This window comes from Gambusia affinis, linkage group LG09, assembly GCF_019740435.1.
Source record: "Gambusia affinis linkage group LG09, SWU_Gaff_1.0, whole genome shotgun sequence".
Classification (NCBI taxonomy): Eukaryota; Metazoa; Chordata; class Actinopteri; order Cyprinodontiformes; family Poeciliidae; genus Gambusia; species Gambusia affinis.
Genome location: NC_057876.1, coordinates 23255923 through 23275185, shown reverse-complemented (window position 1 = coordinate 23275185; position 19263 = coordinate 23255923). Strand labels below are relative to the sequence as shown.

General features: G+C 37.3%; 1 protein-coding gene across 8 annotated transcripts in view; it reads left to right on the top strand.

Annotated features, from left to right (window-relative positions):
* The first annotated feature begins 986 nt into the window (after positions 1 to 986).
* The window catches only part of atp11c (ATPase phospholipid transporting 11C), a 52909-nt gene continuing 34632 nt past the window's right edge, over positions 987 to 19263 (top strand). For all 8 annotated transcript variants that reach the window (XR_006371629.1, XM_044126764.1, XM_044126760.1 and 5 more), the window contains exon 1: positions 987 to 1545. Coding sequence is in view for 7 of the 8 variants with exons in the window: in XM_044126764.1 (XP_043982699.1) it covers positions 1519 to 1545 (27 nt within the window). In the remaining variant the exon portion in view is untranslated. The remainder of the gene's footprint in view (positions 1546 to 19263) is intronic.

Sequence of the window (19263 nt, the reverse complement as noted above, 5' to 3'; positions counted from 1 at the left end):
TCTTTCTCAATAATCAGTGAAAAAAAAAAATCTTTATTTGCATGACAACAAACCCTTTGATTGCTGACCAGATTCTTGCTTTTTGTCTTTGGTAATGAACTCCAAGTATTTCCAGTTGAAAATAACAGCCAGACCAAGTTGGTCTGGCTGGGCCATCCAAAAACTTTAATATTGCTTCCAGTCAGAGGAAACATGTTGTTAAAATTAAAAGATTAATTTAAACCTAAATTTGCTAAGAGTGTAAATATTTTGGGAGACAATGTGCAATGTTAATTAAAAATAAATAAGCTGCATTAAAATTTTTCCACTGTTTCAGGCACTTGGGAAATACTTTTAGAACAATAAAACGTTCAACATTTTGACTTTGACTTTTAATGATCAAATTGAAAATTTCAGCCATGATATATATTTTTTCAAATAGTATTTGTGCTCTTTATTGCGTGTTTAATGATGCTTCATTTAATTGTCCTTTTTGATTAATTCTTGTTGCTTTTTTTGTCAAGAAACATTTAATTTCAGAGCCGCTTTTGTCACCAACACAACAAAATAAAAACTGGCTAGAGCCATAAAAGATTTTGTCAACCTCTACTACATAAAATATGTATTCTTAAATCTGAGGAAGCTAAACTAAAATTGATTTCTATTTTCAGACTTTAGAAAATCTAATCTTTTTAAAGGGGAAAAAATATTTTGTAAAATGAGACCAGCTCAGTGAGGCCTTTCAATCAATATCGCAAAGAAAATAAAGATCCACTGTCCACTTTAAAATATAAAACACATAGTTTGAAGCCTTGTACTTTGTAGCCTTCCTGTTTAAAATATTTTATGCAAAAATATTGCTAAAACTGTCCCTGATAATGAAACACATTTCTTATTTGGTTTTATGAGAGCCACAGGAGCCAAAAGTTGCTTCTCAAGAACGTGTGGAAATCCTGAGTGTGGACTACATCACCCAGAATGCAGTGCGAGCTTTAGTCACCGCACCTTCGCCGGGTGGAGCTTGCAAACGAGGGAACGTCCGTGGGTTGCTGCTGAGTGAAAATTGTTTGACAGGAGAAGAGGAGACCTGCGCTCAGGGACTGACACGATAAGTTAGTTGTTGCAAGACCGCATCGGCGGGCAGCTTTTCGGTCAGCAGCGAGGCCAACCCGGGAGCGACAAATGATTTGTCGGAGTCAAAGCAGCAACAGGGCACGGAGCGAAATGTCAGCGACTGTTTCAGCCCTGATCCGCGGAGAGCGCGACTAGTACACCGCAACGCGGAAAACATTCAACGCGGCGGAGAGAATGCGAATGGTGCGAAGATACCGAAACCAAACAAAATGGAAACCATGTAGCATCGCTCCAGCCTTCCATATAGCTAGAACTAACGTTAGAGTAGAGAGTAGATAGCCAAGGAGCTAGCGCAGTAACTAACATATATACATGTAAAGTTATTCCCCGGAGGAGCTGAAGCGGAGCCCAGTCAGGAGGTGTCAGAGGAGTTCATCAGTGCGGACAGGAGGAAGAAACAAGAGGATGCTTCGGAGGAGACTGAACCGCTTGGTATGTTTGATTGGCATCATTATTACGCACACGTTATTAGCTTATGACACCCAGCTGTCTTGAACTCCATGGATAAAATCTGGAACGACAGGAAGCTAAGGCTGGACTTCCAGTTATAGAGGCTGTGTTTATGATCGTTAAAGACCGCCAGAATGGCACAACACGTCGTGTTTGTTTTTACAGCAGACACTGTTGCAGGCACTTCCCAGCTCTCACTGGGTAACCAGGCAGCTTTTATGCATTTTTCCTGTTATCTACCAGGAATTTTACTACACAAGTATGCGGATGTAAAGTGAAGTCCATCCACTCAGGTCACTAGTGGACATTCACTCCGGCGCCATGTGGTTTAGTTTTGTTTTGACCTCCTGAAGGGGCTCATCAGGCTGGGGTTCTAGCTCTGAAAAGTTTCTCTCTCAAGAACTTGGATTTACTTTTATTTTAGTTCTCCCCGAAGGCTTTCCATTAAACAGTGCACATACTAAAGTAAAGGACCATTTAATGCTGACAGCAGGTGACGCAAGATAGCGCTTTAATTTATTAAGCTCTGGGCAGCTTCTTCACTTAAAAATGTGCATCTACAACCAACTTAAGCAAGTTAATTTATTTCAGTAATTACATTTAAAAAAGTGGAACTTGTAGCAAATTACGTCCTTACTATCAGAAGGATATGTATTTCTGGTAAGTTTAACTCTAGCTTGATTAGATTTTTAATGTTCCAGAAATATTATTGTATGGCCAACAAAATCACAAAGAAAACGCCTGACTTGACTGTTATTCAGCTGACAGTCAATCCACAAGAATGTAACCCACAACAAGTCATTGCTCAATAAAATGGGTAGTCACAGAGTGCTGCATCCAGACACATAAAAGAAAAGTTTAGTGGAAGGATAAAGTGCAGCAAAAAAGGTGAGTAAGTTACAGGAGAAACGGCAGCTTGAGAGGATAGCGGAGCCAAACCCCCATTTATAGTTTGAGGGTGATTTTCATGGCGTCATTTCTTCAGGATAGAACACACACACACACACGCACACGCACACACACACATATATCCACCCCCACATATCCAGGTGACAGACTACAACTGGTAGGGTATAGATGTCAGAAGTTTTTTTTTTCATCTGAGCTAAGGTCCTGTATTTTATAGCCTGTATTTATTTGAAAAAATGTTTTTAATTTACTGTCACTTATTTCATTTATATATTGATTTATTTCCAGCTGCAGCATTTCCACTGGGATTTTTTTTCCCCTTCTACTTTCTCTGTTTATTTATTGATTTATAGTTTTTGTTTCCTTTTTTGTTTTTGCTTCTGATCTCTTTGTGTAGGGAAAATAAGCTTGATGGGTGGAAATTCAGAGTCAGCTTCTAAGTTGGAAAACTTTTTATTTTTTGGATGCAATACTTGCTACTTTAATTGCATTATCAAGCCATTTACTTATTCCTAGTTTTATTGCCAATTTTGGCAGGATCAGTCCTCCATAGAACAATGAAGCATCTGGCTAATTTATTGCGGAAACAATTATTTTTGGAAATAAATGAAGCAAGGGAATGAGAAAAAACAGATAAAGTCAACCAAAAGAGTTGATGAAAAAGGCAATAAAATAAGAATGTGAATACTTCAACATATCTAAAATTTGCCTACTTTCTTAAAGTATTTTTTTTCCAACAAAGTTGTTTCTATAGAGAGGAGACAACTGAGAAGGACAATTATAGGAAAAGTATAGAAAGAAGGAACATAAATTAATGTCTTCAACTAAAGTAAAACTGTAGTAACATTTATTCCTCAATAGTTTTCTTGCTAACATATATAATTTTCCTTAAACCGACGTGTTATGAAGCAGAGAGAACGAAACAGGCAAAGAAACAAGAGAGGGCAGCTAAAGTGACAAACAGGAAGGCAGAAAGAGACAACAAATTAATATTAATATATGACCTGCAGACAAGCCCTGCTCCCAAAGAATATCAATCCCCCACAGTGAAGTATGTAAAGGGGAATTTCCCCCATTTTAAAGAGTGAATATTGGACTTTGATATGAATTGGCTTTAGTTAGTTTTAATGAAAGGTTTGTGTTGGAACTTGAGAGGACCATACCTGTGTATTTACATTTAGGCTGCAAGATTTTAAGAAAATATTGAGCTGTGATATTGTTTAATATTACAATATTGTTATCAGTACATATGGACCCTTATTTTTCTTTGTCCTTTTTTCCATGATCATGTTTCCTGCACCACTCTGCCTAAATATTAATATTTCTGTTATTAGAGTATATGACTGTCCATTCACCCAGCCTTTAATGTATAATTTCCTTCCAAATATTAATTTATTTTGATAACAAATAATAACTTCATATATTTATTTGCAAAGTAGGCTAAGGACACACAAGGGGGATTTGTTATGGGTGTAGTTTGCTACACATGCACAGCAGTGATGTAAATGACCTGATTTGCAAAAGGCTGCCACACCTACCATGATTCCCACGGAACAAAGTGGGAAGAGTGGCGGGTTTTCAGGGAGTTGTCAGTGTCTGACAGCTTTGCATGAGGCTGGGAGCTCACATAACCTGATGTAGAAACCAGTGGAGACATGTGGAGACATGATTGTACCCTCACATGTTGTGTTTTGCATTTTGTTTTTAAAAAAACTCCATATCTGTGTCTAGATGGCAGCACAGGTTTTATGGTGCTCTGCAGAGCTTCTCACCCACTGCTTTTGAGTTTTTATGATGTGCTTTTTCATCCAGAACTTTCATAATCTGTGTAGGTGTATATGCACACTCATAATGAAAAGAAAGTATGCCTCTTTTTCAAATGCAGTTTACAGATTTTGCACATATTTGGGGTTTCATTTAGTTTTCACTTGTTGGTAAATTCAAATATCTTACAATCTGGAAAACAATTTATAGATTGATATCTTAGACACTATATGGATAAACAATTTATTTGTTTGGAAAACTCATTACATCCAATTATTTGAAAGAAAATCACAATAGTCTAGTTTTACAGTGGATTTCTTCATCTGTGTTTTCTACACGCTGACAAACAGAAAATTTGAGGAAATGTTTTTTTTCCTTTAATTTTCTAAGAAAATCTAAATTAGAATACAAAGTTGATCAAATGCACATCCCCACCAGAGGGAATTTTTTCTTTTTTATCATAACTATTCATAAGATAAACAACAAGCAAGAACAAAGCCGTCCACTCAAATTTAGGCTACAGAGACTTAAGTAAATTACTTAAACTTCTAAGATGTCTGTAATTGAACCAATCATCTGCTGGGAGACTCAAAGGAAGCATTATGTTTTTAAGACTATTTCTACATTCCTTTGACTTCTTGCAGATCTTTCTCTGCTGTAGTTCAGTGACATTTAAGGACCCTCATATTTCATATTTGGACTTGATAATTACTGCGACAGACTGGCGACCTGTCCAGGGTGAGCCCTGCCTCTCGCCCGGAACGTTAGCTGGGGATTGGCACCAGCAACCCTCCCGACCCCATCAAGGATAAACGGTGTATGGAAAATGGATGGATGGATGGATGGATGGACTTGATAATTATGACACACAGATCATAGAGTTAGTGACAGTTCTAAAAACAACTGCAATGCAATTTAAACTACACTATCGTAACAGACATTATTACTCTACTTTAAAAGCTGATAGTTGTTTAGTGAGGCTATTGCTATTATGACTTTATGTTTGCGTCTAATGGTTTATTATAGGCGCTTAATTACTTTTTTCCTCCTTAAGCCAACAATATCATGTACACAAAGATTTAATTAACATAAAGCCGTTTCTATCTCCTGTGGTAATCATTAGAATGCTTCCTGAAAGTGGGTAACTATCTGCAGGGTTTATGAATGCTAAAGCCCCTTTACTGCCACTTTATCATTCACTAATGCACCAGTTACTTGTTGTCACCGGTGGGCTGAATCCTCAGCACGCTGTGTGAGCAGTATAGATACTGACAGTGAAGAAGGAGAGGCAATATAATAATTATAGTGCCTGACCCTCCTCCTAGCCCCACTCTAAGTGTTGCCAGGTCAGCTGATTTTCCGGCTCCTGAAGAGGATTGCTCCTGTAATTTCTCCTCAGTGTGAGCTGTAAATAATATTTTGTGCAGAGCAGCCAGCTACACTGTCACTGATGCGCACCGTGCCGTTATCTCAGACTCTGGCTCTCTTCGTCTTGATTCACAGCACCCTCCCCTTGCCCACGGGAGGTGCGCAAGCATCACGAATCGGTAGAAAGATCGAGAGTCACTGCTCAAACCGAATGAAACAGAGGAAGCTTTTTGTGTCCTGCTTGACGCTTTTCATGAAACATGGCTGAGGGAATGTGTGGTGCAGGGCTCCTTGAGAGGAAGGGAGGCTCCAGCGGTTGTAATGCTCTTGACAGGAATGCAAAAAAACCCACAGCTTCCTTTGATGTTCGTTCAAGGCCTTGAAGGCAGCAGTGTGATCTGTGAGAGGTGGAGCCTGGTGGAAATTTGATAGTATTCTTTGTGGGAGCCCCTGCCTTCAGTCACCGGATTGTAGAACATTCACATAAAAAACAATTTCTTTTTGCACCATGGTAACTATTAAATCTCCTCCTACTCACTAGGTCAGTGAAATTACGCATCAAGTTTCTACTTTATATTTCAACTTTTAGTGAATCAGACCATATTGTACCCTTAGTGCTGAAGTTTGACTAGACTTTTTTGGAGAAGAAGATAAAATCTCTCCAGGTGCCTTCATCTTGTGCACAATGGTAGGAAATTGTCAGACATAAACACAATTGATGTTTGTTTTCAGTTAAAAAAAGAACATTGTTCTATAAAAAAAAAAAATCCACCTAATAGTTATTTGTGAAGTCTAGAATACTTATTCTTGCCTAATTCTGTGTGCAGGAGTAAATTGGATCATCATGTTGCTTCCTAACATTTTCCCTCCAGATTATTTTTAGTACCGTTGTTGGTTGGCAGGTACTGCTACTCATACATGCCTATAGCTATAAGAAAAAGCCTCAACAACAAGAAAATGTGCTACAAGATACATGATGGCGGCAATTTTGAACTTAATAGAAAAGGGAGTGATTGCAGAAATGTACATGTTTTGAAGCACATGTCCCTAAATTGCATCTAATTGTTGTAAAACTAATCCACCCAGTTACCTTATAATAAACTATAGTTTAAACCAACACAAAAAATCTTAGCTGCTGTTTCCACCAATTGTTTAATTTTGCTCTGTACATTACATTCATGCATCATGTCCTTCCTCTTGTGTACTATAGGCAGAAACACTCTTCTATTCTTGACCTGCAAGTTTGTTTTTATCTTCGCAGTAAAATTGCTGTTTCGAAGCTCATGTGAGAACAGGAAATGCAGAAAAATTTCCCACAGAATTTTTATGGCTCCTAAAGTCTTCCCAGTTCCATTGTAAAACTGGCGTTATAGAAGAGGGAGGTTAGCTCCGTCTTCAAAAATTGAAAGAGCACCTTGTGTTTTATTGTAAAACTGTGGAGATAAAGCAGTCATTATGGTATGTGTACTGTTTATAGTTGGTTAGAGAAGCCAATCTCACCAGTTTGGGTTCATTTTCCAAACCTTTGTCTCAGGAGTTTACCAAAAACGGGAATATTAAACATCACTATGAAACCAAACACAAGTTCTTTGAAGACATTTAAAAATAAACAAGCTGAGAGTCAAAGTACAAGAGATCCGCCCAACACACACATTCTTTCACCGAACAACAGTGTGGATATGAGCGTTCTCTGCAGATCACATGGATTTTAGGACCGCATAAAAAAATCATTCAGCGACGTGATGGTGGTGAAAGAGCATTTGACTGCTGCTGCTGCTGCTTGGGTCATTCATCCCCCCACTTTTGGTCCATATTATAAAAAGATCTGTGTGGATATGCTGGAAATGAGGCTACTTAGGATGCACAAGAGGAGAAGACGTGTTGCGTTCCAGTTAGAAAAATCAACTGGAACGGCATCTGAAACCTGATTTCCCACAGGAAAAGTGTGAAAAACTCCAACCACCCACAGTTATAACTTGTAAGACTTTACTTTTTGATATGGCTGCTCCTCACATCAACAGTAGTAAGCTGTGGTGCTTATTGTACAAGACACAAAGTGTGCCTAAAATCAATGTGACATGTACCACCTGTAACTCTAAACTGAAGAAATGAAAAATGGTGTTTGCTTATGAAAAATAAAGCTTAAAGTAATGTTTGCAAGCGCCTTTTGATGAAGGCATGAAGTTCACTCTGTTTTGCACGTCTGGGTTCAGACATGTAATAGTGTAGCAATTTGAAGATTGTGGTTTGGTTTCACACACCCTACACATGGCACACATCTTATCTGAGTGGTTTTTCTGTTCCTGGGTACCGCACTTAGCTCTTCAAAGTTTTCCTCATAATTAGGTCTTAAATGAACATTAAGATAATTAAGTTTGTTAATGAAGTCAGAATCATCCATGTCCACATTTCCATGCATTCTGCCACATCTAGGTCACATCATACATTTGCAATTGATGGACTTTGTTTATTCTGATAATTATGTTACTTTATAGCACTGTGAGTATAAAATGGTAGATCTGTTTAGAAAGAGCTGATTAATTTCAAGAATGGTTTGTACTTTGATTGAAATGCATGCTGAGGAGTTTGACCTTTAAATCATGTAGTTTGTTTATTCTAGTTGTATACGGTTTCTGTTTTACGTCCACCTCTTCTTGCCATGTTAAGTTTCCCGTCATCTTGAAGCTATATTTATTGAAGCCTACATTTACAATGCCTCTTCTTGCCGGAGACCCTTATTTACCACAAGGTGTTGGTTTGTGGAAAAAGTGTGAAGAATTGCCTGTATTTTAAAGCTTCTGTGTTGTATCAAGCTGGGTTTCAGGTCAGGAACGACGACACCTCAGGACTGTTATACACAGTTACATTTTGAAGAGTAACGCATGTGGGTGCATGTTTTCTGACATACTGGTTACTGCAGTTTATGCAAAGTAAATATACTACAATAAACATAACAGCCACGACGTTACCTTTTTAATATTGTAGTTCATTCTATTGATGGATTATGACAGCAAACCTTGCCAATGGGTAACCACTTTGCTTGCACTAAAGTTCTGTCAGCTGTCACTGTCTCCCTGCAGCGTATTCCTCTCCTCTCAAACAGTTTAGTTTCTCATCATCATCTTTCTCCTGTATTGGTTAGAAAACACTAGCAAGCTGCAGCATCGTTCACATCTACAGTATCCAAAAATAAGTTGTTGTTTTTTTTGGACATATCTTAGCTACTTTCTTGTGACCTCAGTTGCCAGAAAAGCAGTAGGGGTAGGACTGTTTTCATTTCTTACCATCTGGCCTGCTGAGTGGCGCCGCACTGTGAGGTGCACATGTGAACAAACTGTCTCAGAGTGATCAGTTTTTATGTAAACAACCAAACTCAAATAAGCCGGTGATAATTTTGTTTAATAAAAGACTGCAGGCTCCATTACACTGACTACGTTAGACCAACAAGAGATTTTCCTGTTGCCACCATTTCACAGCATATTTTCACTAAACAAATGTAAAACATGATCTGATTGCTTTACTTTAACACATTACTATTACTGAAAAATAACATAAAAAACCTACACATTATAAGACATTATTAGTTGTCTTATCTTTGATGAATAATTTTTTTTGTAATTAATGTTTATGATGTTTTATATGTGCTGTTTTTATGGGAGGGATCTGACAAATGATCTAAACCAAATTTCCATTTTATTAACAATAAGGTTTTTAGCTTATAGTTTGTATATGTCTGTTATTTTGATTTGTACAAACATTTACTGGATGAGGTGTTTATGATGCAATGACGCAACTCCGAGTGGGTTCTCGGGTTGTTAAATAACTCTGGTTAAGCAGTCGAACCGCTCTGGTGGAAAAGCTCTAACTGAGATCTAGCACCTGGAAAAGATTACAAAACCATTTTTAAGGCTTTGGGACTCCAGCAAACCACAGTGAGTGCCATTTTCCAGACATGGAGAAAATGTGACTTTCTTGCTCTTTTCTACTCTTAACATTATTCTAAGAAGTGCATGGATGCACTTAAATGGTAGGTCGCAGGCCTCACTTACTTTGTGTTTATTATTCAATATGAAGAGCTAGACAGCAGAAAATTGTATTCCTGTTTCACCAAACAATAAACAAATAAAATAAAATAAAGGCCATATTAACAATCCTTTGGATAGACAAGAAAAACGTTTTGGAAGATCTTTGTCACTTCTATTGTAAAAGTCATCCACAGTTTAGAAAACGAACATCAGGCATCAGACAAACCTGGTGGTGGTAGTATGATGCTCTTGTCTCTACCAGACAAGTCTCTACAAGTCTGGTAGAGACTTGTTCTCTACCAGAAAATCTTGGAAGACAATTTTAGATCACCAGTTCCTTACCTAAATCATGAGCAACTCCACAAGTGGCTTTGAAAAAGAAGAAGGTAGGTTTGGAGAGGACTGGTTAAATTTTGTGGCTAGAATTCAGCAAATTTACTAATAAAAGTGGGCTAAAATTTCTCTTTGATGATATGAAAGACTCAAATGGTTAATGGCAGCTGTACAGCAAAACACTCAAGGCCAGGATGGTGTGGCTGCTTTTTGTTATTCTAAGGAAATTTGTATTTCATTAATGAATATGAAAACCTGAAACCCACATTTTGTATTTACTTTCTTACTTTCTCATCACTTGAACCAAACTGTAAAGGGGAATATGCCTTTTCACAGGACTGTCATGATTTTGATATCTTGGTTTTGCTGAATGTTCTGTAATGGTTAAAATGTACAATATTCATAACTCAGTTTTGATGAAAAAAATGCTGATTTGTTTCTGGAAACAAGTTTGATTGAGTCCCTCGGTTGAGCACATAATAGTTTATTTGTGGGGCCACAAACCATGCTTGGAAAGTAGAGGTACTTGATTCATCTGGCCTGTTTGATCAGGAAAAATGTGTATTGATCAGAGCCGTGCAGTTTTGCCGCCATCATTCTTGCAGCCGTGAACCTGCTGCTGGCGATCAGAATTGCTTACTGTGATTTCTTTCTCTTCTCTCCGTTCTCCGTCTGGCCTCTTGCACTCTGTCCAATAATGGAAATGCAGCCAAAGGAGCTCATCTGCAACACGCAGCGGGATAATAAATATATTTAGTGTGGTGAGGAAGGCGGTGTGAAGAAAAAACCGGATGAAATATGGTGGAGGAGACTGCAAAGCCCTGCGTGACTCACTTAAAAGCAAGAGGAAAACCGGAGGGGTACACCCTTGCCTTTTTGCACCTCTTCTGTCACTTTTTCTGCCTAATGGACAGACTTTTTCAGGTGTGGATAACGTAGGAATGGGGTGGTTCTGGTTACGTGACCAAAGATAGCTTTTTGTGGCAGTTTCTACTTCCAACCAGAAGCCAGATTGAATTCTCAGTTTGTACCTCTAAATAATTCAGCTAACTTCATTTATTTTACCACGCAGATGCGCTACAATTCCCCTCACATTGCTCCACCCCTTTCTCAATCTCTATATTTTCTTCAGACTAGTAGCACTTAGAAGTCCTCCAAATCATCCATATATGTATAAACAGTCGTCCAGAGGTTCCCTTCTGCCGACTCCAGCCGCAGCGTTAGTCGGAGTGTTCGCAGTGAGATGTGAAGAGAATTTTGAGCTGTGTGTGTTTGGACTGTGTGCAGCTATTTCTCTTTCTGTCTCAGGATGTTGAAACAGGGTAGAGGTGTCAACATCTGTGACGTTTTGTCATTCTAGTAATGAAACAATCTAATGAAGACGTCGTCTGGATTTAAGAATGTGAGATTTAACGAGTAATATTTCTTTTAAAAAAAATCCTCTGGTGTATGTTGTACTGTTTATCTCTGCAATATAGTCCCAGCCAAGCCTGTACTGTATCTTGGTCACAGCGAGAAATTTTCAGTTTTTAATGTTACACTTCTTTTGGAGGAAATGCCTGTTGAGAAAACCACAATCAACCAGGTGCCCTTAGTATTGAAAGGAAAAAAAGCCACATTGATTTTTGTCATTAGTCTTGTTGCCCTCCAAAGTGGTGTCCAAGGATAATTAATTGAATAGCAATTACAGCTAGTGTAGCACAGCCCGTTATTAAAGATAATGTCATCAGTAGGGCTGTAGCTGAGATGGAGATTTTTAAAGCTCGTCAGCAGTGGGATGTACTGTAATTGCCTTCTCGTTGGTATTGCCTGGCTCCATGCCAGCCACCGGTGGGAGGAGAAAGCTATTGTAGTGTGCAGTTTAGTTAAGTTTCAACCCAAGCACCACATGAAAACAGCGGCCAGATCAAGCACCTTTGTCCAAGTGCCAGAGTTTGTCACATACCTACACACACACACACACACACACACACACACACACACACACACACACACGAATGAAGGGAAGGAATTGTGTGCACTTGCCTGGAAATGCCATACTCCATTTAAGACGACACCGCTTTAAACTCTCTTTAATTATAGATAAGTGTTACTAGGCTGCAGCTTAAAATTGTCTAATTTTTTATGACCTTAAAACAACATGTTCAGGGGTTCTAGAAAATAGCCTGTGAAAACTATCTATGTAGGACTTTTTGGGACAACAAGTCTCTGAACTTGTATGTGAATAAGGTTTGAATCGTGTACAGGTATGGATACTACTGTTAAGGTAAATCAAGGTTTTAAAATGTTGCCATTTCAAAACCGCAAAAACATTCTGAAATACTTTTCCTTCAATTTAGAGTCTTTTTATTGAGATGCCATTGTGATCAGAGTTTCTTTCAGCTCTAATTACCAATTTAGTAACAGCAATAACCTTCTCCCTCTTGACAGCTATTATGGAAGTTTGGTTATTTTATAAATGAATTGTGCTTTGAAACAAACATGGACATGCCATATGGAAAGCATATTTTTTTAGAGATCAACTAGAGCACCAGGGTAGGTTACACTGGTTTATGTAGTTGATTCACAATGTCGTAGCCAACTGAGCTGTCAGCTGATTAACATTTTCCTGCATTAATTCGTACTGCAGTAGAAAGGAACATTGCGGGATTCATAACCTGTCGGCTCAGAAGTGCATCCTGACAGAGCTCAGAACAACAGAGGTCTGTCATTAGGCTGTTTGTGTTTGTGAAGCTAATATTTAAACAGACAATGGCATATTATGTTTACTACTTCACTGATGCCGGTACAGGAGCTTTACTGACCTTTTGACGGTGCTCTCAAACATCAGTATTGTAGTGTTAGCTCTAAGTGTTGGCACAGATAGGATGTGGCATCTGTCAATAGTTTCTGTCTGTCTGTCTCTGAAGGAAAGTACCTCCCAACAACGCTTTTGTGTTTACCATGTTGGTTAAAAGGGGTCATGTATTTTGTTTTTGATGTGTTTGCCATGTTGGTTTAAAACTTGAAGCAACTTCTAGCTTGGAGAGGAAATGAGCTGAATGTCTGTTATTGTTGGAGGGAATGTGACAATTTGGAAAAAAGTTTGTGTCAATTCTAATGCAAATTATTGTACCAGTTATGTTGAAATATTGATTATTTTGACAAACCTAGTTGGAATATATTGGTGTGTCTCCACTTTACTCAATGTGTCATTTAACCTATCAGAAGTTTCCAAAACCATGACATCATCAGCTGGAATTTCTTTCATTATTTAAAGACACAATAATCATTCTGTATGTAAACTACTGATGACATTAGTAAATAAATCTCTGACAGTTTCTTTCTCTTATTAGTGTGGCATTTAGAAAATAGAAAAAAATGTTGTTAATTGTAGCTGAGCTAATTTAGATAGTGAGGGGAAAAAAATGGCATGTTTTTTTTTTTGGTGCATGTAAACTTCTGGCCTCGACTGTAGTTTAAAGTCAGTTGTGCATCTTTTCCACTTGTTGCTGTTGGTAGTACCATGTGGTAGTCATTTGACTTTTCAAAACTTCTTTTTAACTCTTGGTATTGCAGAAATAATTTGCGAAATATCTGTGGCGTTTCGAGGCAGCCAAATGATTGAGCAAGCAAGTTGCAGTGTGAAGTCTCGATGAGTTCCCCTCCTCCACATTGTCGAGGGACATACTCTAATGTAGGCCAGTACCAGCCAATGGTACTGTACACTTTGTGTTTTGTGCTGCTGTAGGGATGCTAGAAGAACAATGAGCCTTTGCCTATCCACAACAGCTCCTTAGGATCAGCTCTCAGTTCAAGCTGGACCGTCGCTCCTCTGTGAGGTTATTCATCACTGTGTGCAGACAGCAGACAGCAGGGATTTCTGGCTTTGATATGTGGCTTTTATACACAGACCAGGTGTTGGTGAATCCAGAATGAAGGTAAACATTGTTAAGGGTTAACTATAAATCTCATATTTGGTGTTTCATTGATGTTGATCCTTTTTGTAAAACCATTAAATTTTATTTATGTATTGTATTTGTTCTTACCATCTGTCACTGTGTATTATGTGAAGATCTCTTGCATTATGGGACTTGTTTAGTTGCTAAATACTTTTAAAAAGTTTTGAGCCTCTTTCCAAATGTCTAATTAATGAATATATGAAGACGATTGCGTTTGATTGATTTACAGGTGAATAATGTAGCTATTGTTCATGCCTGCTTCCTGTCTTTGTTAGCAGTTCCTTTTTTCACTCTTGATTGTCTCCAGACAATAGATGTAATCTGTTCCTGCGAAGGTATAATTTAAATCAAGTTATTTCAGTAAATAAACTTGTGATTGGGTGCCCCAATGGGACAGAAGTGCATCAAATTTAGGAAAGAATGAAAATTTGACAGTTGGAATTTTTAAAATCCTTCTTTTTTACCGTACCATCAAACTAACTGAAAAACTGGATTTTGACTTTAAAAAGTGAAAAACATCCAGCTAAGTAAAACACAGCATGTAGACCAAATCCATAACATCTTCAAATTGCTGTTAATCAAATATCACTGTGAAAACAGCTAAAATAACTTAACATCGTTAGTTACATTTGTGCTTAGTTCTTAAGCTATAACATTTTTTTTTTCTTAAGGTACGTAGGCAAATTATGGAACAACAGCTGCTTAATATAATTGGAATTTTGCATTCTTTTTGCACAAAATATTGCACTCTTTTGTCATGGTGCTCTTTAAATAATATTACATATATATACAGTATATATATATATATATATATATATATATATATATATATATATATATATATGAAATATATATATATTTCATATATATATATTTGAAATATATATATATATTTCAAATATATATATATATTTTCTTATATATATATAAAATATATAAAATATATATATATTTTCTTTATTCTCAAAGCACCTGTGATAAAAATATATATATATATATATATATATATATATATTTTTTTTTTATCACAGGTGCTACTTTGTCAAAATAAAGAAATTTTAGGAGTTAAGTAATTGGGCTGTATGCCCTGGTAGCTTGTTTTCTCAAATCAGAGATGTTTGCAGTTGGTATGTTTTGTGACATAAAACAATTATACAAAGTATATTTTGTAAGCAAATGAAATGTGTTGAAGTCTTCTCCCTGCCAGTTGACTTGCAGTTTGCAGCAATAGGTGTGGGAGGGGCTACTCTGCACCTGAAGAAAACTCGTTTTCTCTGACAGCTCATTAAAACGACTTTTCATCGTAGGAACAGCATAATGGAAAACTTTTGTAGTTTTGAATCTGTAAATTTTAAGACCTCTGTGTATCTTAATGTTTGTCATTGACCTACTTTTCACGTAAACTGTTATGACGTTCCAGTGAAAGGAGGGAAATAAAAGTGATGCATCTTCACAAGACCATGGAAATAGCACAGAGCAGAATCTACCTTGCAGAAAATTTTATTAGGCATTTTGTCAGCACACTTTCATCCCTCGTTATATTATCATATGACACAGCCATAGTTAAAAGTAATAAGAAGTGATGGTGTTAGGGAGAAACAGAGGAAGACTGCAATATTCATTACTACTCTGACTCCAAACAATGCACAATTCCCTCTTTGAATAAAAACTACATTTTTGGTGACATTTGATCCCACTTTTATTTTTTTCATTTCTCGCCATTAAACGTTTACCTACATTTTATATCCAGCATCAAAGATTGGCGTTGCCTTGTGAAACGTCCCTCCTGTGCAACGAGATTATAAAATCACTGTCTCATGCTACATTTAATAGCATGAGACAGTAAAGTTGGCCTGTTAGAAATCCACTCGAACTGAGAGCATCGTCATAAAAAAGACTTGATGGAATCGATGAGAGGCAGCTGGAGCAGATATTGTAAGCCATAAAAGATCTCGGTCATTTACGCTCTCACTGTCACCTTTTTTCCGTTATCAACCTGGTTCTTATTTGCATAAAATTGCATGGCACAGATTCTATGCTCCTATGGCAACATGACCTAATAATTAATGACTCATCTCATTGCAGTGTTGTAAGTACATGTGCAGGGAGTAAAGAAGATTTACCCATGCAGATGTTGGTTACACTGCTCCCTCCTAATTTAATGTGTTGAAGTAGTTTTTTTTCTGAGTGGTTTTCTTAATGGCATAGGTCCTGTGCTTTCTTGAAGCCTGTTTTTTTTTTCTTTTTTTTTTTTTCTTTCTTACTCGACACACGGCTGGAAAACCACAAAAGAAGATTGATGAGAGCAAAATTGGATCTATTCTATTCTTCTAGGGTTACAATTTTCAATTTGATTCAGCACTTTTGTTAGAAAATGCTGCGAAAATCAATTTTTTGTTGGCCGCAAACCTATAAGTGTCAGATTAAATGATGATATACCACTGTAACACTTGTGTCTAATCTTGTTTTGCATCTGCACATCCTTGTGTCAACTTTAAGCCTGAACATGTAAACTGTAGGAGCCAAATCCATGTAAATCTTGACGTTCACCTTAACATTAAACATGCAAATTATAAAACGCGTAATAAAATGTTTTCTGCCAAATTGAAGACCATAATTATCAAAATGTGTACATCTTTACATGACAACTATGACAAAGACAGTTAGATGTGGTGTTTTGCGCTTGTGTTGGTTTGTCTGTTAAGATTGCATAGGAGTGCTTAAACTTTCCCAAGGGAGCATTTAGGACTCGGATACCAAATTTATAGTTCTCCTAAAGTAACTCTAGATTGAATCAAAAGACTCCCAGCTTCAAGGAGTTATATATGAACATTCAAGACATTATAGGTTGAGACTAAAGGGACTGAGAGTTATTTATTGGTTTAATATACTTTTGTTTTTGGCTGATTTCTTTTTCACCCAGGCCAGCAAATAGTTTGTTGTATCTATAACTAACATTAAGTAGTGATGCTCACATTTCTTTTTTTTACTTATACAACTCCTTACAGGGAAATTAGGAAGCTTCTATTAGTGTTCAACAGTATTTTCAGTTTAATATGATTTAAATTTTATTACACAACTTTGTTTAGGAAGGAAATGTTTGAGGTTTGCATATTGAACTTTATTCCAGTCATAAAGTTTCTGAAATGATTTTGATTTTTTTTTTTACTCCATTGCTCTTTAGCTATTTATAGCTATCATGTAGAAGGTGTGCCAGTAAATTGTGTAGTGACATGGTGGGGAAATAAATTGAATTGAATGGATTAAAATTTAATTTGGAAATGTACACAGAGATAAAAGTGATGAGTGGCATTTAATCTACAGTATGTTATGTTTATTAGGACCTTTTGCTTTTTGTTGACTGCCTTAATATAATATAAATATTTACATAAATCAAGTTTTCCCAATAAACTGCTGTAATCTATCATCAGTAATTTTTTTTTTCTTTTGGGATGCATGAGCAGGTCAGCCGAAAACATGTTAATAAATTTAATTTATCCTAATCAAAGTTACACATGTTATGGATAATTAAACATTGAAAGCTTTGACATTTTCCCCTCAGTTATTGTTTGGTAACTGGATGAATGGGTATTGTGAGGGGAAAAAAGGAGGATAGTCACTGAACAGGGAGATGGTGCGACAGGACGCAGTGTCATCAGACCAGAGTCATCACCAGGAGTTTGGCAGTAGCTCAGTGCAGCTTTGCATTCTCCCAGCTCTCTGTGGAGCATCTTTCCTTCTTGCTTTTGCTCCCTGCTCATTTCACAATGTGTTCATAATTCACTTTAGAGCATAACTCAATGTAAAGTTTCAACCTCAGTTAATTCTCTAATGCACCATTTTTCTGGCTCATGCTTGCTTTATTGATCTATGCTGATGCTGTTTCATTAAGAATAAATCTACAGTCTGATATTGACATACTGACAGCTGACTGTTTTTCTTACTTGCTAATGTCATTGGCTTCGAGTGGCTCTGTTTGACCTTTGACGATGAAGCAAATATGAAGAAAGTAGTGCAGTTTTTTTCCTTACGTTAGCATTTCAAGTTTGTCTCTCAACTAGCTAGTGTTCATATGTGTATTGGATTCACGTATTTGCTTAAAAATGAAGTGTGGCCTGTCATCTGACCTTCATTATATTCCACAGTTAATGGACCACTGAATACATGTACTGTAATGCTAACGGCTTACTGCAACAAGTACTACCTCATTTTCTTCTGCTTTTAGCATCAGTTGGTTGCTATCCAAATCTTTTTTGTTGTTGTTTTGTTTTTAAGGAGAATAGAGATTGGGGGTATCTGCAGGTTGTTGTATATCTCTGGAGCTGACCCAATCCACTTAAGTCTGGTCACTCTACTAGAGAGACTCTTAACTTCAGAACAAGAGAACATTAGCATGACTTTTACACTATTTGGTCTTTAGTGTTAGGTGTTAGGGACTAATTGAAACTTGTAAAGACCAGCCAATTACCAGTTTTAACTTCCTGACCTGTAAGTTGAGACTCCTTCGCCTGTGCTTTGACTTGAGGCTTAAGCTTGGAGATTTAACTTTTTATTAGAGTTTTGTTCATATCCCAGTGAATGATGAATGCTTATCTTGTCTTTTATTAATAGCTATATTAACTTATGGATGCATTCTCTCCAGCCCTGTTTGGTTAGCTTTTACTGAACTATATTATGTTTGCTTTGAATGTCTGGTTCCTTTATGCCAGGGGTGGGCACTCCTGGTCCTCGAGGGCCAGTGTCCTGCTTCTCTTAGATGTCTCCCTTGTCCAACACATGTGAATCCAACAGCTGAATCACCTCCCAAGTGCAGTCAGGTTCTCCAGAGTCCTGCTAAGGATCTCATTATTTGACTCAGGTGTGTTGAAGTAGAAATACCTCTAAAAGTTGCAGGACAGTAGCCTTTTAGGACCAGGAGTGCGCACCCCTGCTTTAGGGTGATCTGCATCGAGCTTTGAGGTGGACCAGAAAAACTCAGGGCCAGCTATAAATCTAAATTTTGGTTCAGTTGAAGTGAACTCTGGTGGGTTTCGAATGCATGTGTGAATGCAGGCTGACTTTAAACTGCTCCAAAAGCAGGAAGTGAACTATAATAGAAGGGATTCTTGGGAAATATAACCAAAACAAAAATGCTTGTTTAGCAAAGGTTTATTGTCTTTTGCTAAAGACAGGAGAAATCCTACAACCACTCAAATCTGATGCCTCTCCATTTTTATTTGCATTTTGTGAAGAAGAAAGTTGCTCTGAGTGTCTTCTTCAGAAGTCTTCATCTTGTTTCCTTCACTGGTTGTTGGAGCAGCCAGTGAAGGGGAGGGAACAGACTTTTCAAAGGTTTGGTTCTTCTGACATAATGTAGTCAG